Source organism: Saimiri boliviensis, chromosome 9 (assembly GCF_048565385.1).
Source record: "Saimiri boliviensis isolate mSaiBol1 chromosome 9, mSaiBol1.pri, whole genome shotgun sequence".
NCBI classification, from domain to species: Eukaryota; Metazoa; Chordata; class Mammalia; order Primates; family Cebidae; genus Saimiri; species Saimiri boliviensis.
In genome coordinates this window covers 79,428,019-79,454,235 of record NC_133457.1, presented here as the reverse complement: position 1 = coordinate 79,454,235, position 26,217 = coordinate 79,428,019, and the positions used below count along the sequence as shown (strand labels likewise).

At 46.3% G+C, this 26,217-nt stretch overlaps 1 protein-coding gene across 1 annotated transcript in view; it reads left to right on the top strand.

The window, feature by feature from the left end:
• Window positions 1–18,819, top strand: part of BANF2 (BANF family member 2) — a 31,025-nt gene extending 12,206 nt beyond the window's left edge. Inside the window, exons 2-3 of the mRNA XM_003933175.3 lie at window positions 9,564–9,692; window positions 18,616–18,819. Of these exons, the coding sequence (XP_003933224.1) occupies window positions 9,567–9,692; window positions 18,616–18,762 (273 nt within the window). The 5' untranslated portion in view covers window positions 9,564–9,566 and the 3' untranslated portion in view covers window positions 18,763–18,819. The remainder of the gene's footprint in view (window positions 1–9,563; window positions 9,693–18,615) is intronic.
• Window positions 18,820–26,217: the final 7,398 nt, after the last annotated feature.

The window sequence follows — 26,217 nt, the reverse complement described above, 5'->3', positions numbered from 1 at the left end:
GGATAGGATTTTATAGACAGCGGACGATTCTATTCACAAAGGTGGGGAGACAGAGTCATGGGGCAAGACAGGTGGAAGTTGGACAAGGTGGCTTCTTCGTGGATGGTTGCAGTTTGTCTTGGTTGTAGGCATGGTGATCTTCGTACTCATCCATAAAGCTTACTTAGAATTGCAGGGGCCAGAAGTCCTAGAGAACTAAAAAAAAAAAATTTTTTTTTAATGGGCAATGTGATGCCTCTTTTGTATATTACAGAACATTCCTAGTGGGGCCTGGCTCAGCACCCTGTAAGCCCATTAATATTCCTGCGGTGGAGTGTATAAATATTCACACTAACTGAGCTAATAAAGCCTATAAATAGCATCATGTCAGTTCCGGCCAGGGTTTGCTGCCAAGTAAGTCTCCCCGCCCTGCGCCCCCAAAAAGAATTTCTGGATTTCAGAGCCTTCTGGAAATGAAAATGGTAGCTTAGGGATTGTGGACCTGTATGAATTTTGTACCATCTAGTGACTGTAAATGAACAGGGACAGAATGTAGGATGGAACCAGAAGGATGAGGTCAACTAATTCAACACGGATTTAATTTTTTTAAAATGGAGGTGACTGGTCCATGGTCGCTCTGCTGATCATTGGTGGAGCTAAGGTCAGACAGGGTCTCCCACCCTCAGCCCAGCTCCTCCAGTAGGAGGTGACAGGAACCTCCAGACCCAGAGTCCATGAAGTTGAACCGCCCTTTCCTTCCTAGTTCCTTGAAAAAGTGAGCCCTGCCTTTGGGAATGCCCCCTTACAGCTAGTACACTGTGTGGTGTACCCTGCGATGGGCTGGTTCTGTTGGCCCTGGGAGAGGCGTCTGTGGAAGATATTGTCCCACGGGTTCATGCACTTAGCTCAGGGCCTTGCATGCAGATGGTGCTCAGCGAATGTTCGAGGAACTGCTAAATGTATTTGGTTATTTATCACCTGTAGACCCATCAAGATAAGGATGGTAATCGAAGGGCTATAGGTAAGACAGCCACAAGGAGCAGAGAAAGAAAAGATCTTGCTCCCCTATTCCCCGAGAAATCTGCTTGGTTTGGAAGACACTTACATTCTCCCTATCTTTGAGGCATTAGCTATATAATAAAGTAGCTTTTAATAAAGGATATCAGTGCTTTGAATACACGACTCTACATTTTAAAATAAAAGTAGAAACAGAAGATGAAGGCACTGAGCAAAAGAAGCAAATTTAACTACAAAGTGAAAGAGCTGTTCATCTACGCTAGTTTCCCTATACGGTCATTAGGGTTAGCTCAGAGCTTCCTAGTAGGCCAAGTATAAAAGGAAATAAGATGTTTACAAGTTCTTTGTATCATAAAGGTAGACATACACCAATTTCGAAAAGCATACTTTTTTCTTGGCATTAAGTTCTGAAAGAAATACATCATGTGGGATAATTTATAAGACAAAATGTGAGTAGCAACATTCTCAGTCATGTTCCCACAGATGCAGATTCCCCTGCCCAACGCCCGTAATATACCTTGTGACTACCCTCTATAATAGGTGAGGGAAAAATGCTAATTTTAAGTATTAACATCCCACTTCCCTGGGGTAGGCAATATCATTTGTGTCTAAATATAAAGCAAACCATGAAAATAAGGTAATCTCACGGTTTCTCAGCAAGAACATCCCCAAAAATGCTTTTGGGCCACTTGAATACATAAACTTTTAGGGATATAGATAAAATAGTCTTACATATACCATTTGATTTTATAATTTAATTACACACACTTGAAATCACATTTTATATAAAATAATATTTAGAAATGTTCATACACTAATCTGTTAATGGCAAAATAATACATAAAAATATTGCACTTTTCCCATTGACCTTTCGCAAAAACAGTGGTATTCTAATGGGAGTCATTTTTTACCTCGTCGAGGTGTTTTTTTGTGTGTGTGTGGTTTTTTTTGTTATTGTTATTTGTTTGAGATGGAGTCTCGCTCTGTTGCCCAGGCTTGAGTGCAATGGCGTGATCTCAGCTCACTGCAACCTCCACCTCCCAGGTTCAAGCGATTATCCTGCCTCAGCCTGCCGAGTAGCTGGGATTACAGGCACTTACCACCACACCTGGCTAATTTTTGTATTTTTAGTAGAGATGGGGGTCTCACCATCTGGGTCACTTCGTAATCCCAAAGTGCTGGGATTACAGGCACGAGCCACCGTGCCCGGCCCGTGTTGTAGAATTTTCAGAGAATAACAACTTTACTTCCAGCCAATGGTGGAAGAGATGTCCTTTTTTGAATTGACGTATAATGTCCCCACTGGAAATTGTATCCCAAGCCCCAAATACTCATTTGTACGGCATTACAGCAGTTCCCCCGCCTCACCCCATTTATCTGATAGAGTGGACATATTTGTGCTCACCTCCTAATGAAGACCTGCTTTCAAAAATAAACTTAGGCCAGCCCTGTGGTCGTTCCCTGCCGGTGTGTCTTCCCCAAACAGGACTTTGTGGTTCAAAATACAGTACAGTCATTGACAGAACACCCTGCAACACAAGAACGTTTACAGGGCAGGATTACCTTGTGACTGTAATCCCAGCTACCCGGGAGGCTGAGGCAGGAGAATTGCTTGAACCCAGTAGGTGGAGGTTGCAGTGGACTGAGATCGCACCACTGCACTCCAGCCTGGGTGGGGAACAAGAGCGAGACTCTGTCTCAAAAAAAAAAAAAAACAAAAAACAAAGGATGTCAAACATTTGCAACTGGGAAGTCATTCCTTTGGGAATTGACATTAAATTCCACCGATTCCTTTATGCCTTATTTAAACAAGTAACTAAGCATCTAAAACCAGAATTGATTGTGGTCATTCCCTGCCCATGTGTCTTCCCCAAACAGGACTTTGTGGTTCAAAATACAGTATAGTCATTGACAGAACACCCTGTAACACAAGAACGTTTACAGGGCAGGATTATGTTGAGGCATCTGCTTAGTTCTGTTGTATGATGACCAAGTGCTTAAGCTGTCCATAATGCACCCAACCCTGCAGCTTATCCAGTTTAGAAAAGGGCTACCTTACAAGAGGAGTGCTCCCCTGGGAAGACGGAGAGCTGAGCGTGCTTTGCCAGGTGCATGGTCTGTTATTATTATTTTTTTTTTTGAAATGGTGTTTCACTCTTGTCACCCAGGTTGGAGTGCAATGGCTCGATCTTGGCTCACTGTGACCTCTGCCTTCCTGGTTCAAGCGATTCTCCTGTCTTAGCCTCCCAGATAGCTGATATTACAGGCACATGCCACCATGTCCAGCTAATCTTTGTATTTTTAGTAGAGACAGGGTTTCTCCATGTTGGCCAGGCTGGTCTTGAACTCCTGACCTCAGGTGATCCAGCTGCCTCGGGCTCCCAAAGTGCTGGGATTACAGGTGTGAGCCACTCCGCCCAGCCCAGGTGCATGGTCTTGAATAGGTCATTTACTTCCTTGGGCCTTGGTTTTCTTATGGGAGAAATGAAGGGTTTAGGCTAGATTAGAGAATGATTTTGGGGACCACAACAGGGGCATGGGGATGGCATCACGTATTGGGGGTGCTCTAGTGCCCTCTTCTCATTGCTGTCAACAGAATATAATTCTGCTTTGATCTGGAATTCCAGGTAACATTTCCTTTGAAGTAAAGATCCCTTTTTTTAATTAAAAAAAAAAAAAAAAAAAAAAAGAGCAGGTTGTTATTGAGGTCTGCAGGCTCTGAAGTTCTCTGACTTCAAAGCCATTGGGGTCATAGTTGTCTTCCTATTGATGGCTAATGAGGACATGAGGCGCCTGGTGATTTGGGGGTAGACGCTGCCTGGGAGCTGTGAGCTGCGCCATATGGCAGCACAGATGAAGCAGATCCCACCATAAAGGGCCATTTAGCTGGAAGCCCCTCATCCCAGCAAAGCTGCTTGGAATTTTATCAGATAGAAGCGAAGGACAAGACGTGGTTCTCCAATGTTGCAACATACAGTACTTGAGTCACTTGGGGAGTTTTTAAGACTTCTGATGTCCAGGCCGTACCCTATGCTAATCAAATCAAACTCTGGAGATGGGATCCAAGCACGAGTAATTTGTAACTCTCCCCGTGTGAGGCCTAATGTGCTGTCAAGTTTAGGAGTAAGTGCCACTGGTACAGCCGCTTGGAAGACAGCATGGCAATCCCTCAAACAATTAAAAATGGAATTACCATCAAATCCAGCAATTTCACTTCTGGGTATATACCCAAAAGAATTGAATGCATGGGCCGGGTACGGTGGCTCATACCTGTAATCCAAGCACTTTGGAGACCAAGGCGGTTGGATCACCTGAGGTCGGGAGTTCAAGAGCAGCCTGACCGACATGGTGAAACCCTGTCTTAAAAAAAAAAAAAAAATACAAAAAAGAATTGAATGCATGTTCTTAAAGAGATATTTGTGTATCCATGTTCATAGCAGTATTATTCACAACAGCCATAAGGTGGGAGCAACCCAAACGTCTATCAATAGATGAAGAATAGACAAAAATGTATTGTGTACATACAATAGAATATTGTTCAGCCTTAAAAAGGCAGGACGTTCTGAGACATGCTGCAGCATGGATGAACCTTGAGAGCATCATGCGTTGGAGATAAATGCTCGGTGCTGCAAAGAAAATTAGCGCTGAGACAAAGGATTTGTGAAATAAGCCAGACACGGACGGACAGATACTGTAAAATACCACTTAAACACTTTTTCTTTATAAATTCTCCGCAGGGCAAGTTGTACACAATTCCACTTAGATGAGGTATCTACAGTAGTCAACTTCATAGAAACAGAAAGCCAGAATAGTGGTTGCCAGGGGCTGCCTGGAGAGAATGGAGACTAGCTGTTCAGTGGGTATGGAGTTTCAATTTTGCAAGTTGAAAAGAGTTCTGGAGATTGGTTGCACAACAATGTGAATGCACTTAACACTACTGACATGCACTTAAAAATGGTTGAAATGGGACATTTTACGTTAGGTGTATTTCACCACAATTAATACAATCACCTGAAAAGCTTAAGTGGCATCATGAATGTCTTGCTGGGGAAACTGAGGTCTCTGGGCCAGCAGCGTCACATCTCCTTGGAGATGGTCACACACACAGCATCTGAGGCCTGGCCCAGACCCGCTGAGTCAGCACCTGCATTTTTTAACCAAAAAACCCCAGGTGGTTCGTGTACTCACTCAATTTTGAGAAGGGCTAGTTGTAACAAACCAAATATTAGACTAAGGTTTAGATGATTAGAAGATGTAGCAGACATTGTTGTTTGCCCACCCAGCATTCATTTCTTCTCTTCCTTCCTTCCTTCTTAGAGAAACTGACATTTTGTGAGTAGCCTCATGTTTCAGAGGGGGCTCACCTCATCCACACCCCTATAACCCCATAGCAGTCCCACTCCCCTGGCCGGTGATTGCTTTACAGGTGGACATGTTGCCCGGTTCTGGCCAATGAAACTGAAGGAAGTTCTGCTGGAGAGTTTCTGGGAGGGGTTGTCTCCCCTTAAGGACACCCAAGAAGAAAAAGGCTTCTTCTTCCTTTGGAAGTTTTCTTCTTTTTCTTCCTCTTCCTCTTCCTCTTCTTCCTTCTTCCTTCTTCCTTCTTTCTTCTTTCATCTTTCTTCTTTCTTCTTCTTCTTTGAGATGGAGTCGCTCTCTGTTGCCCAGGCTGGAGTGCAGTGGCATGATCTTGGCTCAATGCAATCTCCACCTCCCAGGTTCAAGTGATTCTCCTGGCTCAGCCTTTCGAGTAGCTAGGATTACAGGTGCACGCCCAGCTAAGTTTTGTGTTTTTAGTGGAGATCGGGTTTTACCATGTTGGACAGGCTGGTCTTGAACTCCTGACCTCCAGCGATCCAACCGCCTCAGCCTCCCGAAGTGCTGGGATCACAAGCATGAAACACCACAGCCGGCCCCTTTGGAAGTCTGCACATTGGAATGGGACCCCAGCAAAATCTTGGGACCTTGGGAGCAGCTAGCCTGGCCCTTGTTCACACAGAGTCATTGACTGATAAGATCCTGGGTCCACCTCATCAAAGGATTTCTTGTTATGTGAGATTAGAAATGTATTTACTGTTTCAGACTACATGAGGCAGGATTTTCCATTACTTATAGCCCAGGGTTTCTATGCTATTAACCCGGGGTCCATGCTATTGACATCCAGGGCCAGATAATTCTTTGTTGTGGGGTGGTTGTGTGCATGGCCTCTGCCCATTAGAGCCGATAGTCCTTCCGCCTCTCCCAGGTGTGACAACTCAAGTGCCTCTGGACATTGCCAAGTGGCCTGGGGAGGTGGGGGCAATGGCCCCAGTTGAGCACAACTGTTGCAGCCAAAGGTGTTGTAAAGAATGTGAAGACCTTTTTATTCTGACCCCTGATGTTGCTGGGGAGTCTCAGGAAGGCAAAAATTGCTGCCTAAGTCCCCGCCCCAGACATGGTGCAAGGATCAAAGTGAGATCAGGTGTGTGAGAAAAGCAAACACCCTCAAGGTGTTACTAACCATTACCCGTCTTTGATGCTGCTGGTGCATTGATAGCAATGTTGTAGTTTCCATTTATTCTTGGATTTCATAGGCAGAGATGTTTAACTTAACAGATGGCCAGCATGGATAGTGAATGGAATTTTCCCTCAGCAAAGGCAGAGCAGCTCATGAGACTTTCAGGCTTTTCCTTGCTCAGAAATTCTGGATTCTCACTCAATTCATCAATGCTAATTCTCAATCCCAAATTCATTGTCCCATAAAGCCATGGATGCTGAGGCATTGCCCTGTTCACACCTGAGATACACATCATCTGGATGAAACACTGTATTTATGAAACACATTTTCACAGATGAAGAGAGAGCTTCCTAATCAGCTGCTGAAGAGAGGCTGATGCCCTCAGCTCACACATCTGTGGATTTAAGACCCACAGAGTCAGGGGACCCTGAACACTCTCTTTTTGAGACAGATCCTCACTCTTTCACCCAGGCTGGAGTGCAATGGAGCTATCTCAGATCACTGCAATCTCCACCTCCTGGGTTCAAGTGATTCTTCTGCCTCAGCCTCCTGAGTAGCTGGGATTACAGACACGTGCCACCACGCCTGGCTAATTTTCCATTTTTTTAGTAGAGACAGGGTTTCACCATGTTAGCTAGGATGGTCGTGATCTTCTGACCTCATGATCTGCCTGCCTGGGCCTTCCAAAGTGCTGGGATTACAGATGTAAGCCACTGCGTCTGGCCCAAGGCCACTTTTCTCAGGAGCTCCCTGACTTCCAAAATCAATGCCTTCAGATCTATCTCTTCTGGGAGAGTTCAATGTCTTCTGAAGGGTTACAAAATGTCCTTTGCAGCAAGAAGGCGTACACAAGGAGCTTGACTTTATAGAAAGATGGAGGAGAATTGGGAGAGTGGGACTGGAGAGTGGACAGGGCTGTGAAAGGGAGATGCTGGATGCACCCGATCGTTCACGTTATGGAATGCTTGCCACGTGCTCGGCAGTGGAGCTGGTGTGAGAGGTAGGAACAAAGGCCATTAAGAGGCTGCTACAGCCCTTGGGAGCCTCGTGATCTACTGGGGAACGTGTGAAGGACTTTGGGTCATTCCTGTAACATAGTCCCATATTATGGTATGGGGTACCTGTCCCCAAGACCAGGATAACTGTCTCAATTTTGGTTCCCCCATCCCCATACCTGCAGCCCATGAGCTTTTAGGAACATTGACTCCCTTGCTGAACCCAGAGGTAGAACACACATAACAGATCATAATTTTTGTTTTAGGGACTGGCACATTACAATCTGAACCAGAGAGGGCATTTGTTGGGGGCCTCTACGAAAAGACAGCTTTGTGTTTCTTTGGGGGAAAGGGGTGTGCCTTGCAAAAGCAGTGTTGCAGCCCAGTTACTTCCACAAAGGAGTTAAGCTGAGGACTGAGCCGATTCACAGAGGAAGTCACAGAGGGCTGCTGGGAAATCAGGCTGGCGCCTTGCTCAAGTCATGTCTAATCTACCTCTGGACTTTTCAGTAGCATGTGCTAATAACACCTCCTTATTGTGTAAACTGATTTACACTGGGTTTTCTGTTACTTTCATCGTAAACTGCCCAAACTGACACAGAATTTTGTGCCAGGAAGGGAATGCTACAAGGAACAAACCTTAAATGTGGGTTGGTTGAGAAGAGACAGACCTTAAATGTGGATTGATTGACAAGCGATGTTCAGGCGGACAGCAGCAAAGATGGCTCTGTGAAACTAGGAAGATGGCAGCGGGCGCGATGGATCAAGCTGTAATCCCAGCACTTTGGGAGACCGAGGTGGGCAGATCACTTGAGGGCCGGAGTTCAAGACCAGCCTGGTCAACATGGTGAAACCTCATCTCTACTAAAAATACACACATTAGCTGGGCGTGGTGGCGCCTGCCTGTAATCTCAGCTACTTGCGAGGCTGAAAAAGAAGAATCGCTTTAACCCAGGATGCAGAGGTTGCAGTGAGCCGAGATCATGCCATTGCACTCCAGCCTGGGGAACAAGAGCGAAACTCCATCTCAAAAACAAAGCAAAACAAACATACAAACAAACAAAGAACAACTAGGAAGATGGCAACTCTCATATTAACAAAATGGCTGGCCAGTTGTGCTGAGAGGCAGACCTAATACTTATGGAGCCCATAGTATTTCAAGATCTTCCAGGAAATATTCAGGATGTTGGCTACCTCTGGCAGTCTTCATTAAGGTCCTAGGAGACTCCACTCCTGGGAGATAGTGGTCCATTTGAGAGTGGAGAGGGATGAAAGTAGTTTTGCTGAGAGAGAGTCTCTTTGCCTGGGGCCTGCCATCCAAAGTTGCAGGAAGTCGATGAGCAAGTCCTGCTGGTTGGGAAAGCTGCTTTGTCTGGTTAAAGTTGGAGCACAAGCAGCAAAGGAGGTGACGTAAGCAAAAGCCACCTTCTCTTCCTTCTTTTGAGGTGGAGTTGGTGAAGCCGACAAGTGCTGGAGCAGCCCTTTCACCACCAGGAGGGGAGCCAAGCAGGAATAAAGCCAACACGAGGAGGAAAAGCCGGAGAATCCCCGAGGAGTGGAGCCGTGACCCATTCCCATCTCTGGGCTTTGGACTTCTAGAATGTGTTCTTCACGATTTGAGCCAGTTTGAAGTTTCTAGAGAGTTGACGCTATGTAGAATGTGATGAACACTGAAATAAAAGTATGACGGAAGTGTTGGGTGGTTAAGAGAGAAGGTGGATTAATTAGCTAAGAGAGGCAAGTTGTCGCTTTAGGTATTTAGGGTAGGGTGAGTTGGAAAGATCCCGCTGCAGTTCTTAATATGAAGCACACCCTTTTCGTGGAAATGTATTTGATTCATCTGTGGCCATCATTATGCTTCTGTTTGTCCATCCAGGTAGGAATGGATGGGTGAAGGCCTTAGTGAAGCCTGGTGCGCCTGCATTTAGCAGAGCCCAGGAAATGCTGGGTGATGGAAGGAATTCGCCATCTGTTGCCCCAGTCCTTTGGTGGGCTGAGGGGGGTCCCCAGTGTCCACGCACACTGGGAGCAGTCAGGTATCTGCTAATCCTCCTCTCTCCTCACTGCCGTCACAGGAGATGGACCACATGTCTCCCAGGCTGAGAGCCTTCCTCTCCGAACCCATTGGAGAAAAGGATGTCTGCTGGGTGGATGGCATCAGCCATGAGCTCGCCATCAATTTGGTCACCAAAGGTATCAACAAGGTAATTCATTTTTTTCTTACTTCTCTGACTTCCTTCCCTACCTCTTTTCCCCAGTCCTGAAAGATGGCAGTTCCTGCCATGTGTCCCTGTGAAGGGCCATCAGAAAGCAAAGCTGCCACTTGGCGGGGTGCCACATTCTTTCATGCTACTGACCCCACATGCTTGAGTAGCCTCAAGGGCCTGCAGATGATGGGCACATACGGTAGAATGGCTTCAGCTCAGAGCAGCTGGGCTGGGCATGATTCACTTGGTGTTCAAACACTCAGGGGTCAACAGAAGCAGGCCAGCCACCGGGGTCTGAGACAGAGCTGTCAGGATGGGTGATTTAGGTGCACTCCATACCCCCCTGAAGGGACCCATGGTGTCTCGCTCGCCCCTGCCAGGGCACCAGCCTGGCAATGGCAGGTGGAGAAACAACAGCCTGGGGTCTACACCAGAGTGAGTTCATCTGTCATGTCATTCCCGGCCCAAGAATGACCTCAAGGATATCCAGTGGAATTGGAATATTCTTTTCTATGTCATTGTTTGTTTTTATGGGGCTTTTAAAAAGCGACTTGAAGCCTCAGATGAAACAGTCCCAAAGACAACGCAAAGACAGCGAGCACAGACAAGGCAGGCTGTGAACTCTCAGAGCATGGCACTCTCGCTCAGCAGAGGCACCCACTAGAACTACGCCTCTTGGTGCCCAAGTCAGCCCATTCCACCAGGCAAGACAGTGTTACAGAAACACCCAAAGAGGCTAGGAACTGCTGCATGTATGGCTGATGACTAGTTCGGTCTGCATCTAAATCTGAACCATGGGACCCGTGGTTTTCTGATTACCCCACTGCTATGCACTAAATATTCCGAATAACACCCCAATCTGAGAGCCAGTTTAATGTTCAGTAGACGGTATCATCAGAAACGGAAGCTCCCTTATTGGATAGATTGGATTCTTTCTTCCCAGATCAAGGAGGCAGAACCATTCCCAAGGGAACAAATTTTAAGAGAAAAAATTTTTTTGCTTTTATTATTAATTAATTTATTTGAGACAGGGTCTCACTCTGTTGCTCAGGCTGAGTGCAGTGGTGCCATCTCGGCTCACTGCAACTTCTGCCTCCCAGGCTCAAGCGATCCTTTCACCTCAGCCTCCCCAGTAGCTGGGACTACAGGTGTGTGCTACCACACCTGTCTAGTTTTTTCTATTTTTTGTAGAGACAGGGTTTTGGCATGTTGCTCAGGCTGGTCTCAAACTCCTGGACTGAAGTGATTCACCTACCTCGACCTCCCAAAGTGCTGGGAACCACCACACCTGGCGAAAAATTCTTTTTAAAAAAGAAATCATTGTTCCTCTTACTTTTCTATTGTGATGTAACATACCTAGGGGAATATGTGTTGATATAAAGGGCTCAGATCAATGAATTTTTACACATATATGTACACCCATATGCCCACTACCCAGACCCAGCAATCAGATGTCTCCAAAATTCCAGATGATTCTCTTGTGCCTTTTCTTGGCCAAGGCCATTCCCTACCCTCAGACGGAACCACTCTTCCGATATAGAACACCATTGATTAAATGTGTCCCTAATTGTGGGGTTTTGTTGTTGTTGCACAGCTCTATTCATTATTTTAAAAACGTTTTTATTCAGGTATAATTGACATACATACTGTAAATTTCACCCTTTTTAGTACATCGTTCTATGAGTTTCAACAAATGCATGCAGTCATGCAGCCGCTACCATAGTCAAGACACAGAGCAATCCCATGACTCAAAATACGCCTTTCCTTGTGCTCTTCGTATTCACCAGCCTCAGTCCCTGGCAACCACTGATTTATTTTCTGTCTCTGTGGTGTTGCCTTTTCCAGTTTAAGTCTGTGTGTGTGTGTGAATAGCTTAACTGTGTTTTAAATGAGGATTATAGGTGGGTGGGTTTTAGAAGAAAAAAATGAATGAATAATGAGAAAATGTCAGGCATCTGAGAACTCGTCTGCAGAGTCAGGGCTGTGGGGATGGTTTGTCTGTGTGCAGCCGGGTCCCTGGACACGTGCTCCTCTTGTGTCCATGACCTCCTGTGCAATGAGCACTTTCCTAGAGCTGCTAATTCCAGGCACGGGCACTGGGGCTCTCACCTGTATCCTTCGCTTTGAGCCACCCACACGTGTGATTGAGATGAGGGTCCCTCTCCCCGCTTTACCAACGAGGAGACAAGGGCTCCGGGGAGTAGTGCCTTGTCCGGTCCCATGTGAGGACTGGAGCAGTGTGGACTGTACTGTCACAAATTGCACGCAAAGATCCATGGTCAGGTGGTTACGCCCGGGCAGACTAAGTCTGGTGGTGAGACCCTGCATCAGGGTCTGGAGTCTGCCTGGGACCGTAGTGAGACCCAGGAGGAGACCTAGCTCTGGCTCCTCCAAGATGGGCAAATGCTTCAGGGTAAGGACCCATCTGAAGTCAGGGCCAGCAATGACAGTATCCCAGACAGGGAGATCGTGGCAGGACAGGAGTCTCAGATTTAGATAAAGAGGCTGGCTCTTGGTGGTTTTCATTTTGTTTTGGTTTTGGTTTTGGTTTTGTTTTGAGACAGAGTCTCAGTGTATCACCCAGGCTGGAGTGCAGTGATGTGATCTCAGCTCACTGCAACCTCCTCATCCTGAGCTCAGCCTCCAACCTCAGCCTCCCAAGTAGCTAGGACTAGAGGCATGCACCACCATGCCCAGTTAATTTTGTGTGTTTTTGTAGAGACAGGGTTTTGCCACATTGTCCAGGCTGGTCTCAGCTCCTGGGCTCCAGTGATCCTTTCAAAACAAAGTGCTGGGATTACAGGCGTGAGCCACCACACCTAGCCTCTTACATGTTCATACTTCGCCTGCAGGGGACCTAATCCTGGCAGAGGAAGGGACATCTTTCTGGGGCTCAAGCGACCTCCTGCCTTGCTGGCTTCTGCCAAAGGGCAGCTGTCACTCTCCCCTGCTCCCTGTCCCATCCCAGGCTGGGGCCCAGCCTCAGTTTCCTTCCTGTGCACAAAGCCACCTTGGGTTCCGCCCTTGCTTGTGACAGCATACCTGGCCTGGTTTTATAGGCTCCATTCTTTCAGCCCTTTCTGCACCCTCTCTGAGCACCTGCTGGGATGCAGGCCCCTGGGCCACCCTCACACCTACCTCCCTGGGTTCCTCACTCAGCTCTCTCCAAAGACCCCAGTGTGCTGGATGCCCTGGGGGAGATGAGACACCAGCCCCCTCCTCTCTCTGATTTATCTGGGTGTCCTATTACCTCTCTGGGAGGCCCCTTCTCAAAGTCTCACCAGTCCCTACATCGGGTACCTTCTCCTCCGTTCCTCTTGCACAGGTCTTTCAATGTTTTTTTTGTTTTGTTTTGTTTTTGTTTTTGTTTTTTGAGATGGAGTCTCACTCTGTCACCCAGGCTGGAGTGTAATGGTGCAATCTTGGCTCACTGCAACCTCCGCCTCCTGGGTTCAAGCGATTCTCCTGCCTCAGCGTCCTGAGTAGCTGGGACTAAAGGTGCGTGCCACCTTGCCCAGCTCATTTTTGTGTTTTTAGTTGAGATGGTGTTTCACCATCTTGGCCAGGCTGGTCTTGAACTCCTGACCTTGTGATCCACCTGCCTCAGCCTCCCAAAGTGCTGGGATTACAGGTGTGAGCCACCGTGTCCGGCCTCTTTCACCTTTTTTTAACAGAAGACGTAGGGTGCTGGGAGGGAACTGTTCTTACTGCCTGTCCCCATTTTCCCCAGAGCCTTGGCTTATGGCATGAACTGGTCTCTGTCTCCCAGTTTAAGTCAGGACTTTCAAAACTATTGATTCTGCCACGGATCTACCTAAGCCTCTTCAGAAGCTTAAAAGCCATATGTGATGTGTTGGCCTTTTTCTTTTTTTTTCTTTCTTTCTTTCTTTTTTTTTTTTTTTTGTATCTGCCCTTCCGAGGAGGGGCAGTCATTTGTGGCCTGAGCATCTAGATCCAGACAGCGGCCGCTGGTACCTGTGCCCTTGTCTGAACTGAGATGTACTAGAAATATAAAACACACCCTGCAATGTTAAAGACTTAGCCCCAAAAAGAATGTAAAACAGCTCATCCATAATTTTTTTATTGATTACATGTTGAAATGATAATATTTTGGAAATATGGGAGAAAATATATTGTTGGAATGAAATTCACCTGTTTCCTTCCCACTTTTTACTGTGGCTACCAGGAAAATCAACCTTGGCTCCCTTATTTCTGCTGGGCAGCACTGCTCTAGACGTAAGGGTGAAAGTGTTTTAAGGGAGAAAGGAACTATGGGAACAGAAAATCCATCGTAGGCTGGGCGTGGTGGCTCATACCTGTAATTCCAGCACTTTGAGAGGATCACTTGAGGTCAGGAGTTCGAGACCAGCCTGGCCAACATGATGAAACCCTGTCTCTACAAATAATGCAAACATTATCCAGGCATGGTGTCGTGCACCTGTAATCCCAGCTACTCGGGAGGCTGAGGCAGGAGAATCACTTGAACCTGGGAGACAGAGGTTGCAGTGAGCCGTTATTATGCCACTGCACTCCAGCTTGGGCAACAGAGCGAGACTCCATCTCGAAAAAAAAAAAAAAAGACGCAAGAGTTTAAACCTAAAATGACATGAAGACTTAAGTGACCAGTGAAAAAGAATCAGAGGCCGGGCGCGGTGGCTCAAGCCTGTAATCCCAGCACTTTAGGAGGCTGAGGCGGGTGGATCATAAGGTCAAGAGATCGAGACCATCCCGGTCAACATGGTGAAACCCCGTCTCTACTAAAAATACAAAAAATTAGCTGGGTATGGTGGTGCGTGCCTGTAGTCCCAGCTACTCAGGAGGCTGAGGCAGGAGAATTGCTTGAACCCAGGAGACGGAGGTTGCGGTGAGCCGGAGATCGCGCCATTGTACTCCAGCCTGGGTAACAAGAGCAAAACTCCGTCTCAAAAAAAAAAAAAAAAAAAAAAAAAAAAAAAAAGAATCAGAGAAAGTCGTGTCACTGCACCATGAAGTCTTGTGGTCACTGAAGTCCATTCAGTACAGGTGCTCCGGACCTGTGGACTTGGGCAGAGGGCATAGTAAGCAGCTGGAGAGCAGGAAAGGCCGGAGACAGTTTATCTCTGCTTGACGAAGCCCAGCATATGGAGAGGACTGAACATTTTAATGAGAGTGGACCTCAGCCAGTTGTCTAATTTTCAGGGCCCACTGTAAAATGAAAATGTGAAGCCTCTAGTTCAAATCTATTAGGGGTGTGGTGGTGTGTGCTTGTAGTCCCAGCTACTCGGGAGGTTGAGGTGGGAGGATCATTTGAGCCCAGGAATTTATGGTTGCAAAGAGCTACTGCACTCTAGCCTAGGTGACAGAATGAGATCCTGTCTCTTAGGGAAAAATGTAATTAATTTAAAAAAAGAAATGTATTAAAAATTTAAAGATGACAAGAGCAGAGTGTCACACCAGCTGGGGAGGGGGGACTTTTGGCACCAGGCCCTGTGTGAAAACACGGCTCAGATGCAAGGGAACCCAACCCCGGCATAGGCTCAAACTGCTGCTGTAAATTTAGCAAGGAGTGGGCACAGCAAACTGGAGGGCCATTCCCCCCTGCTTGGGGGCCGTCCTCTGGAAGAGCCTCACTGTTTGCACTTGGAATTGAGGGAGATTCTGCATTCTATCCCCTATTCCTTTTTCATTTTCTTTCTTTTTTTTTTTTTTTTTTTTTTTTTGAGACAGTCTAACTGTCACCCAGGCAGGAGTGCAGTGGCACATTCTCAGCTCACTGCAACCTCCGCCTCCTGGATTCTCCTGCCTCAGCCTCCCGAGTAGCTGGGATTACAGGTGCCCGCCACCATACCTGGCTAATTTTTGTATTTTTAGTAGGGACGGAGTTTCACCACGTTGGCGAGGCTGGTCTCGAACTCCTGACCTCAGGTGATCTGCCCGCTCAGCCTCCCAAAGTGCTGAGATTATAGGCATGAGCCACTGCACCTGGCTGAGCTCCCTATCTTATTGGTGCAGAAAGGAATGTAATGCCGTGGTTTGGCCATGGCCACTGTTCAGGATGGTAGGAGAACAGGGACATCTTCTCAGGGTTTCTGTGTTTCTGTGTCACCCCTCCCACCCCGGCTGAATTCTGGGGAGCTTTGGTTCAAGTAGGGAAAGTGGCAGTGTCTTTTCTCCTTGGCTGGGGGCTTTCTAGAGCTGGGGGAGAAACCACGCGGGCATCTGGCAGGGCAATAATGGGCGCCCACGACTCCAGCTTCCCTGGGAAGCAGGGCGAAGTGCTCAGGGATGAAGGGAGAAGGAAAGCTAACTTTCCCTCCTGGGAGATGCCACAGGGAGACAGGAGGGAAAACCAAGGAGGGAGCGTCAGGTTGCCTCTTGGCTCCCGAGGCTGCAAGACAGGGCCCTTCTTCCTGTGGCATTCCTGGAAAGTTTGCATGGGGTCCACGCGTTCCCAGGCATCCTGGCTGCTGAGCCTGTGGGTACGTGGAGGCTCTCACTACCAAGCCAGCTGATGCCGGCAGTGCCACTTCTGAAATGGGCAGGGGATGTGTTAGCCTCCAGGCCAGACCGCAGACAGCTGGGGTGTGCAGGAATAGTACAGAGGAAAGCAGGAGCCTTAGCACCTCCGCCTGGGAAATGGGAGGGACGGGGAGGTGTGAGGATCAGGTGGGTTAAAACGTGTCAGGTGTCTCTAGCAGCACGTGGCCCACAGAAGCGATAAAAAGTGTACTTAGCATTAATCGTTATTATTGAGTATTATGAACATTTCTCTCTATGAAGAAAGGTTTGTGTAAGCCACTTACTATTAATTTTTTAAAATTATTATTAATGTTCTCTCTCCTTGGACACAGCTCTGTCTTTTTTTTCTGTTACCTTCACCTTGGCACCTCCCACACCTACAGCAACTGGCTCAATGAACACTTAATAAATGTTGTTTTTCAAAAACATTAATTTAAATATATCTCAGTAAAATCCACCACTCAAAAATGGGAGGATACTGATAAAGTAAAATGATATCATGCCAAGCAACTAAATTGCTTTTTGTAAAGATTAAAGTAGCAGTTCAAACTCCCCATAAAATCCTGGCTTTTTTCTCTTGCGAACAACTGGACCATGACTAAAAATAAAATCCCCAAAATTCAATGCCTGGGTATATTTTATGACTGGGATTCAGCTTTTATTTGATTTCTCTTCTCAAAAACTATGCTCGCTTTGGTTAAGATGAAGTTTGCTTTATTTTACAGAACCGAAAGTAAACAGACACCCGTGGGAAAGGGCCCAGAACTCGAGGCATGGGTGGATGCTGGTTCTTTTTAGTTCCAGGCTGGAGAGCCCCCAAATCAGCCCTGAGAGACGGGTGTTTAACATGACCTGAGGTCTCCAGCCTCCACCACTTAGTGGCTTGGCTAGTTTCTGGCCACGTGGCCTTGGGAATTCCCTTCCTCCGTGTGGTCCTTGCGTCTTGTCAATAGTGGTGTAATAAAACGGTGAAAGATGAATTAGAAGCCTCGGGGGCAAGTATTAATATCTAGAAAGCTCGAGAATGCCGTAGAAACAGGAATCATGGTGTACCAAGTATTTATCTTCCATGTATTTTTCATGCACAGAGACTCAGGAAGGGGAACGTGGGCAAGGTTTAGCATGTTTTCAATGCTTCTATGCTTCTCCCACAGGGCTACAGCTCCCAATATGAGAGAGGAATTTACATTTTTCGAATGCCTTCCCATTTAATTCACTTGATTTAACTTGCAGAGCACACCATGTGCCTTAGCAAGGTGCAGAAACTGAGATCCAGGGTCTGCAGTTTCTTACTTCAGTTTCCATGAGTCGCCTGAGATCGCACAGGTGGTTTGCAAAAACAAATCGATGCTAAGATGCCATTCACCTGTCAGCTCCACACGTAGTAGTTCTCAGCCCAGGGAGATTTTGCCCCAAGGGGACACTTTGGCAATGTTTGGAGATGGTGATGACTGTCACTGCTTGGGTGGGGGAGGGAGGGTGCCACTGGCGTGGGTAGAGATCAGGGTGCTGCTGAACATCCTGCAATTCACAGGACAGACCCCTAGAACATTTTGAGCATTGTCCAAAATATCAATAGTGCCGAAGTTTAGAAACCCCATGCATGCTACGGGCTTGGCGTATCATGCCTGTAATCCCAGCACATTGAGAGGCTGAGGCGGATGGATCACTGGAGGTCAGGAGTTTAAGACCAGCCTGGTCAACATGGCAAAACCCTGTCTCTACTAAAAATACAAAAATTAGCTGGGTGTGGTGGCAGATACCTGAAATCCCAGCTATCTGGGAGGCTGAGGCAGGAGAATTGCTTGAACCCGGAAGGCGGTGGTTGCAGTGAGCTGAGATGGCACCACTGCACTCCAGCCTAAGAGACAGAGCAAGGCTCCTTCTCAAAAAACACCACCACCAAAAACGTGCTACAACAATTGCAGAAGTAGTGGGGCGGGAACGTCTCTTACCCTGGGCTATGTGTGTGTTTCCAAGAGAAATGCTTCATTGGAGGTCTGAAGGCAGCTTCAGGAGTGTGCTAGGCCCCAGCTACTCAAAATGTCCCTGGATCAGCAGCAGCTGGGAGCCTGTTAGAAACGCAGACGTCACCCTGGACTTAAACTTTCAGAACCTGCATTTTAACAAGCTCCCAAGTGATTCATGTGCTTGTTAAATTTCGAGGAGGGCAGGGTCTGATTCATTCCATGCTGGATGGCCTGCAAACCAGCCCTGAGAGGTGGGCATTTAACTTGGCCTTAGCTCTCACCAGGGCTAAGACCCACGTCAGGGCTTCCAGGACTGACAGTCTCCCCTGAATTTGCCCTGTTCCCCCTCCTTTGATTGTCACATGAGCCCTGGTGATTGAGAAGGAAGAGCACATCTGAGCTGGCTTATAATAACCTTTCCTGCTTTCCTCCCTGCCTCGTCCCCTTCCCAGGCTTACATCCTGTTGGGACAATTCCTTCTGATGCACAAGAATGAAGCCGAGTTTCAGAGGTGGCTCATCTGCTGTTGTGGTGCCACTGAATGTGAAGCCCAGCAGAGTTCTAACTGCCTCAAGGAGTGGTGTGCCTGCTTCCTGTAGACACAAACCTCGCCGCTGTCCCCCACCCCCAGGAGAAAATAAGGCACTCTCCACCTATGCCCAGGCTCTGAGTCCTCATTTGTGTTTTTAGTTTTAATGATACTCACTCATTATAAACAGTAGTTCAAGAACATGCAGAAGGACAAACACAAGAAAAATGACTCCCAAACCCACCACCCAGAAACCACAGTCACTCCCCTTAGATGGAGATCATGTCAAATATCTCTCAGCTAAAAGTTTAGATGAAAGAATGGATAATTTTATGTAAAAACAGGAACTGAATTTTAAGTCAGTGTATTAGTGATCTACTGCTGCATAACAAATAATCCCAACATGTAGCAGCTTCTCAAAACAAACAGTGATGCTGTCTCACTCCAGGTTCTTCAAATTTGGGACTCTGACTGGCTCCCCTTGCTGAGGAGGAAGGAGAGCCAGTTTAGTGGGCTGATTCTGTCTCAGGCTCTCTCATGAGGTTACTCACGGGTGGCCCAGCAGCAGTCATCTGAAGGCTGGACCGGGGCTGGAGGATGCACCTCCAGGATGGCTCCCTCACATGGCTGCTGGCAAGACACCTCAGTTCCTCACCATGTGGACCTTCCCATAGGGCTGCTCATGGCATGGCATCTGGCTTCCCCCAGAGCTGGTGACCCAAGAGAGAGTGAGAGAGCAAGCAGGAAGCCATGTGCCTTTTGTGACCTCCTCTCTGACACATGCAATATCATTTCTGCCTTATTCTACTTGTTAGAAGCAAGTCACTAAGTCCTCAAGGGAGGATAAAGAAACATTCTTGGAATAATATGCATACATATTTTATAAATCAGGTTCTTGAGGCATGATTTACATATAATAAAACTTACCTTGTTCAGGTGTGCATTCTATAAATTTTGACAAATTCGCCACCATCATCAAGATGTAAGACACTTTCATCACCCCAAGGAGTTCCCTTGTGCCTTTCTGTACTCATCACTTCTCCCTTCCCAGCCCCTGGCAACCATGAATCTGTTTTCCATCCTTATGGCTTCGATTTTTCCAGAAAGCTATATAAGTGGAATCATATAATATGTAGGCTTTTCAGGTGGGCTTCTTTTACTTAGTATAATTCCTCTGAGATTAGTCTATTATACAGGCTTTTTAGACTCAAAAAGTGTTTATTAGATGCTATCGGAGCCCAATCCACAACCTTTCTGTATTTGCTGTTCTAGTAGAGTCCAGTGACTTCCCCTAACAAACACCTGAATGTCCTCTGCCTGCAAGTCTCTCAGGCTGCAAGAGTGGGGTCAGCCCACACATAGGGCAGAGGGAAAGTGGCAAGCAGTTAACACCCAGGCGAGCCCACAGTGATGGATAAACGCCCTAGCTTACTTACCCTGCAGATCAGACGAACTCTGAGGCAGTCTGTTTGAGCTCCCCAGTGGTGCTGAGCCCCAGTTGCCACAGCAGTTACCTGCTCTTGAACAGCTCATACATCTTCCCTTGCTTGTCTTGTTTCCCCACTCCACTACCAGTGTTTCCTGGGATCGTGCCCTAATCCTACTCCCTAGAAAATACTCAAATTTTAGATTCAGGTTCTGCTTCTGGGAGAACTAACATGCATACATATTTTAAAAGATAAGTCAGGTTCTTGAGACATGATTTACGTATAATAAAACTTACCTTGTTCAGGTGTGCATTCTATAAATTTTGACAAATTTGCCGCCATCATCAACATGTAAGATACCATCATCACCCCAAGGAGTTCCCTTGTGCTTTTCTGTAGTCATTACTTCTCCCTTCCCAGTCCCTGGCAACCATGAATCTGTTTTCCATCCTTATGGCTTCAATTTTTCAACCTAAGACAAAAGTGTTGGAATTTAGCTTTATTTTAATAAAAGAAAAAATTGAATCTGAAAGAATTGCTGGAATTTGATGAACGTTTTCTTCATCTCTGGATATAGTCATAAATTATTCAATCAATTTCCTCTGAAGTTAGGAATAACATGGAGGAAAACAGTAAGAGGTCAATATCATTAGGTTTATTTTAAACTCGGGTTTTCAGTGAAAGATGGTGTGATGCATAATACTGAGTGTCTACATGATTGGATTGAAGGATGCAAAGTATTGATCCTGGGTTTGTCTGTGGGGATGCTGCCAAAGGAGATTAACACTTGAGTCAGTCAGGCTGGGGAGGCAGACCCATCCTCAGTCTGGGTGAGCACCATCTAATCAGCTGCCAGCATAACTAGAATATAAAGCAGGTAGAAAAATGTGAAAAGACTGGACTGGCCTAGACTCCCAGCCTACATCTTTCTTCCATACTGGTTTCCTACCCTCAAACATCAGACTCCAAGTTCTTCAAATTTGGGACTCGGACTGGCTCTCCTTGCTCCTCAGCTTGCAGACGGCCTATTGTGGGATCTTGTGAGGGTATGAGTTCATCCTTAATAAACTCATATATATATATCTCACATATATATATCATATATATATTCATAATATATATATTTATATATATCAGTGTTCTCTAGAGTGACAGAGAACTGTTCTGTCACTCTAGAGAGTATATTATATATATATATATATATATATATATATATATATATATATATATATCCTGCTCTGTCACTCTAGAGAACACTGATTAATGCAGATGGTATGAAATCCTGCTATAAAGGTTAAAAGAAATTGATATTCATGCTTCTTCTCTACTTCCCTCCCACTTTCATTGGCTTTATTATTACTTTTAATTTGTCAAGGTTTATAGCATTTAAATTCTTCCCGCAATTGTTTAGTCTTAGTTATATCTAAGAGCTTATCACCAATCCTTGTTAGTATCATTATTTTAAAGATCATGGCATTGCCATTCCTAAATTATTTATTTTGATAATGTCTTTGTTGGCTGACTTGCATCAGTGCATCTATCTATCAGTCAGAATAGGCCAGGTTCTGCTGCTGTAACAAGCGTCCCCCCACATCTCAGTGATTTACCCAACACAGGTTGACTTCTCTGTCATACTACATGTCCAATACATGTCATCAGGGAGCTCTGCCTGTTGTAGTCACTCTGAAACTTTGGTTAATGGAGATCCCCTCTCAATACACACGTCCATGATTATGCCTGCAGTAGTGGGAAGGAGCCATGCTGAATTACACACTGTCTTTAAAAGCCTCTGTCTAGAAGTGATACATTCTATTTGCATTCATATTTCATTGGCCAAAGGAAATCACATGGCCACACCTAATTCCAAAGGGGCAAGGTCTCTTCTGAATGCAGAAGTGGGAACATTTAGTGACAGCACTAATCAAGATCATTGTAATCAATTGAGTTTATTCCTTTTTTACTTGCTAATGTTTTCTTGAAAAAAACAGAAACCAACCAAAGTTGATTATTTTCCCCCGAAAGCCTTGCAGGTATTATGTTTAAGGTGATGGATATTTCCTAATTTCATAAAGTGATTGGAAATTTCTGCTGGAGTCTGTTAGCTCTTTCTAACTGATTTTCTTGCTCTCTCCAAGGAGAAACCAAAGAATCAAGAATTCCAGGAGAGCCAGTGTATTGGCCCAAATATTTAAATAGCTCCATCTCCTGAGAGCTCTAGGTCTCACCAGCCAGAGGCTTTCCCTTGCTCCCTCTTGCATGGCCCACCCTTGGACTCATTTTTCACTAAAATAGTCATAATATTTAGAGGTCATTCCTTTTCTAAGACAGGAGCTGGATGGCTCTAGGGGAAGGAAAGAGAACAGTTCCTTCATCTCTCAGTCTCTTTCTACATGCCTCCAACATTGCTGAAAATCATCCTTCTAGCCAGGTTAATGTCCAGGATCACGTGGAAGGGCCAGGAAGCTGAGAAACCTGGAAGAGATGGGGCCCCCAGGACTGAAAAGCTTTTATAAGAGGGACCCTAGCACAGATACTGAAGACAAGAATAGCTGTTCCCTATTTAGTGTAAAAATCTTCCCAAAGACACTAGGAACTTTCCCCAACAGTCATTCATTCCCTTGTGTTGATTTTTGTCATCCTTGTAGATAATTTATTGGCCTAGATTCTTCCCTTCTCCCTGCATTCCCCAAGTTTGTCATGTGGCTTTGTGGTTCCTCCCACTAGAGGCAGAGTGTAATTCCTGGCTCCTTGACTTAGACTTGGCCATCCAACTTGCTTTGGCCAGTGATACGCGGCCAAAGTGAAAGTGTGCCTGTTCTGAGCCCCATCACTCATTTCTACTTGCTCTCTTGTGCCTCCAGGAGGAGAGCTACTCCCTTGCATAACTGCTGCCCCTTCAGCCTGGGCTCCAGAATGAAACCAGGTGAAACTGACCTGAGCCAACCTGCTGCTAGGACCCAAGCCCAGCCTGCCCTGCAGCTTGATGCAAAGTTGCCCCACTGAGTCCAGCCCAAATCAGCCAACTCTTGGCCAACTCATAGATGTGTGAAGGAGAAAAAAAGGATTGCTATTTTTTTTTTTTTTTTTTTTTTTTTGAGACGGAGTTTCGCTCTTGTTACCCAGGCTGGAGTGCAATGGCGCGATCTCGGCTCACCGCAACCTCCGCCTCCTGGGCTCAGGCAATTCTCCTGCCTCAGCCTCCTGAGTAGCTGGGATTACAGGCACGTGCCACCATGCCCAGCTAATTTTTTGCACTTTTAGTAGAGACGGGGTTTCACCATGTTGACCAGGATGGTCTCGATCTCTCGACCTCGTGATCCACCCGCCTCGGCCTCCCAAGGATTGCTATTTAAAGCCATGGATGTTTGGGACAATGTCTATGCAGCACTGTGTAACAACTACATTCTTTGCAGTCTAAAATGTCCTTACCCTGCCAAAGTGTGCCACATTGAAGTCCACCCCACCTTTAGATGGAGAGAAGCAGCCTAGGGTGGGATAAGAAACTTTGCTTCTGGAGCCAGCCAGACATGGGTGTGAATTCCAACTCTGCCAACCCCTACCTTATTCTGGGTGAGCTACTCCAACCTTACTAAGCCTCTGTCTCCTCATCTGTAAAATGGGTCAAGAAGGTAAGGTGGATTATTGAAAATGCACATGTAGGCTGCACACAGTGGCTCACATCTGTAATCCTAGCACTTTGGGAGTGAGACTCTGTCTCAAAAAAAAAAAAAAAAAAGTACGTGTAAAGGATGCGGTGAATAGGAGCATGATGAATGGCCACTGATGGCTGTTTTCTTAGAGCTCTCCTTCCAGTCCTTGCCTCCTGCACTCTTGGTCCTCTCATGGCCCTTGGGAGAGAATTCATAGCTGCGAGTTGAAAGGAAGCCCAGATACCAACTTATCCAAATGAGTCCAATTTTGTCCCCCCATGTGAGTACTGGACACTATATAACTTACAGACTACACACTCTTTAATGGGTGGGTAAGAAAGAACAACAGATGAAAATCAAGTTATTTCAGATTTGACTATGGTCTTGTAGGGTCCCATTAGCTCACTGATCCCCAAATATATGTTAAAGCGTGCACAACAGGAATGGCCTGGCATATACACCCTGAGTTCTGCCGGTGGTGCCTCTTCTGCTTCTCAGGACCATTGATTATTTGGGAAAGGGTTAGTGCCTGAGAACATTTCTTGGTTGTTACAGATTTGACCAGCTTCTTAAACTACAGATGAAATATCTGCAAGGAAGAGGGGTTGGACGCCTCCTCCTGGCCTGACAGCTGTAGTTTGTTTGGAGGTATCTGTGAATCAGTAAATGATTTTGATTAGGATTTATGGAGTGGGTAAGAATCCACGGGTGCTGTGGGAGAGGGAGGGGTAATAAGTATAAGTCTCTGGCTTGCAAGGGTGATTGATTGTGAGAAGACATGCCCACACGGCAAAGGTGTTAAGAGGTGTGTCTGCCTTTGGGCTCTCCCAGAAGCAGACCCTGAGACAAAGGTCTGAGTGAAGGTGGTTGATTTGGGAGGTGCTCCTAGGAAAGAGCAGGCAGGGGAGTGTGCAGAGGGGGAAGGCAGCCAAGAAAGGTGCCATCACTGCTCATCATGGGGGGCAACTGGCGCCCAGTCCTGCCAGCTGTCCTCGGAGCCAGTGTAGAACAAGCATTTGAAGCTACCCCACCTCGGGTGTCTAAGCATCACTCTTATCCATCATTTGTGGAAGGCTGCTCCTGTGGGAGGTTCATTCCTCAGCTCCTGAGCCCGCCAACTGGGAAATGAACCTGTGAGCAAGTGCTCAGGCCAAGAAATGCAGGCCCTAGCCGTGGAAGTGGGCTGGCCCCTGTCCTGAAGTAGCAAGGGGCTCTGAGGGACAGGGCAGGCACTGCCAGCCCCTGCCACAGGTGGGCTTTGGAATAGGACAGGCACGGCTTTGAAAACAGAATCCACCCCTTCCCTCCCATTATAAGGGCTTTGGAAAGCCACCCTCTCAGCCTAGCTGTCCAGCTGTAGGACAGTGATAATAGTATCTGCTCAATTGTTATGAAGATTAAAATCCTTGACCCAGTAAAAGTTTTATGCACAGTATCTCTAAAAACCTATGTATTAAAAGGTGCAGCACTACTATTCACAATAGCCAAATTATGGGATCAACCTTAGTGCCCACTAGTGGATGAATGGATACAGAAAACATGGTATAGATACACGATGAAATATTATTTAGCCATCAAAAAGAATGAAATCCTGTCACTGCAGCAACATGGGTGGAAACACAGGTCATTACGCTAAGTAAAATAAACCAAGCACAGAATGACAAATATTGCACATTCTCACTCCTACGTGGGAGCTAAGAACATGGATCTCATGGAGGCAGGGGTGGAGTAGAACGATGGTTACCAGAGGCTGGGAAGGGGATGGGGGAGGTGGGGGTGAATAGAGGTTGATGCATGGGAACCAAAATACAGTTAAAAGGAATGAGACCTAAGTTGGTAGGGTGAATGCCGTAAATGATCATATGCTGTATATTTCAAAGTAGCTTGTAGTGAATAATTCAAATGTTCCCAGAATAAAAAAAGACAAATGTGGCCGGGTGTGGTGGCTCACGCCTATAATCCCCTCAATTTGGGAGGCCAAGGTGGGCGGATCACAAGGTCAGAAGATGGAGACCATCCTGGCCAACATGATGAAACCCCGTCTCTACTAAAAATGCAAAACTTAGCCAGGAGTCGTGGCAGACACCTGTAATCCCAGATATTCTGGAGGCTGAGACAGCAGAATTGCTCAAACCCAGGAGATGGAGGTTGCAGTGAGCCGAGATTGTTCCACTGCACTCCAGCCTGGTGACAGAGTGAGACTTTTTCTAAAAAAAAGACAAATGTTTAAGGTGATAAATATTGCAATTAAGGATAATCGACCAGGGGATTTGATTATTATACATTATATGAATGTATCAAAATATCGCACATGCCCTGAAAATATGTATGTCTATTATGTGTCAATAAGAAAAAGGTCTTTAAAAAGGTGCGGCACTGATTGTTACCTAAAGAAAAGAGAGTTTGGTGCAGACCTGAGTGGTCAGGGAAGGCTCCTTGTTGAAAATG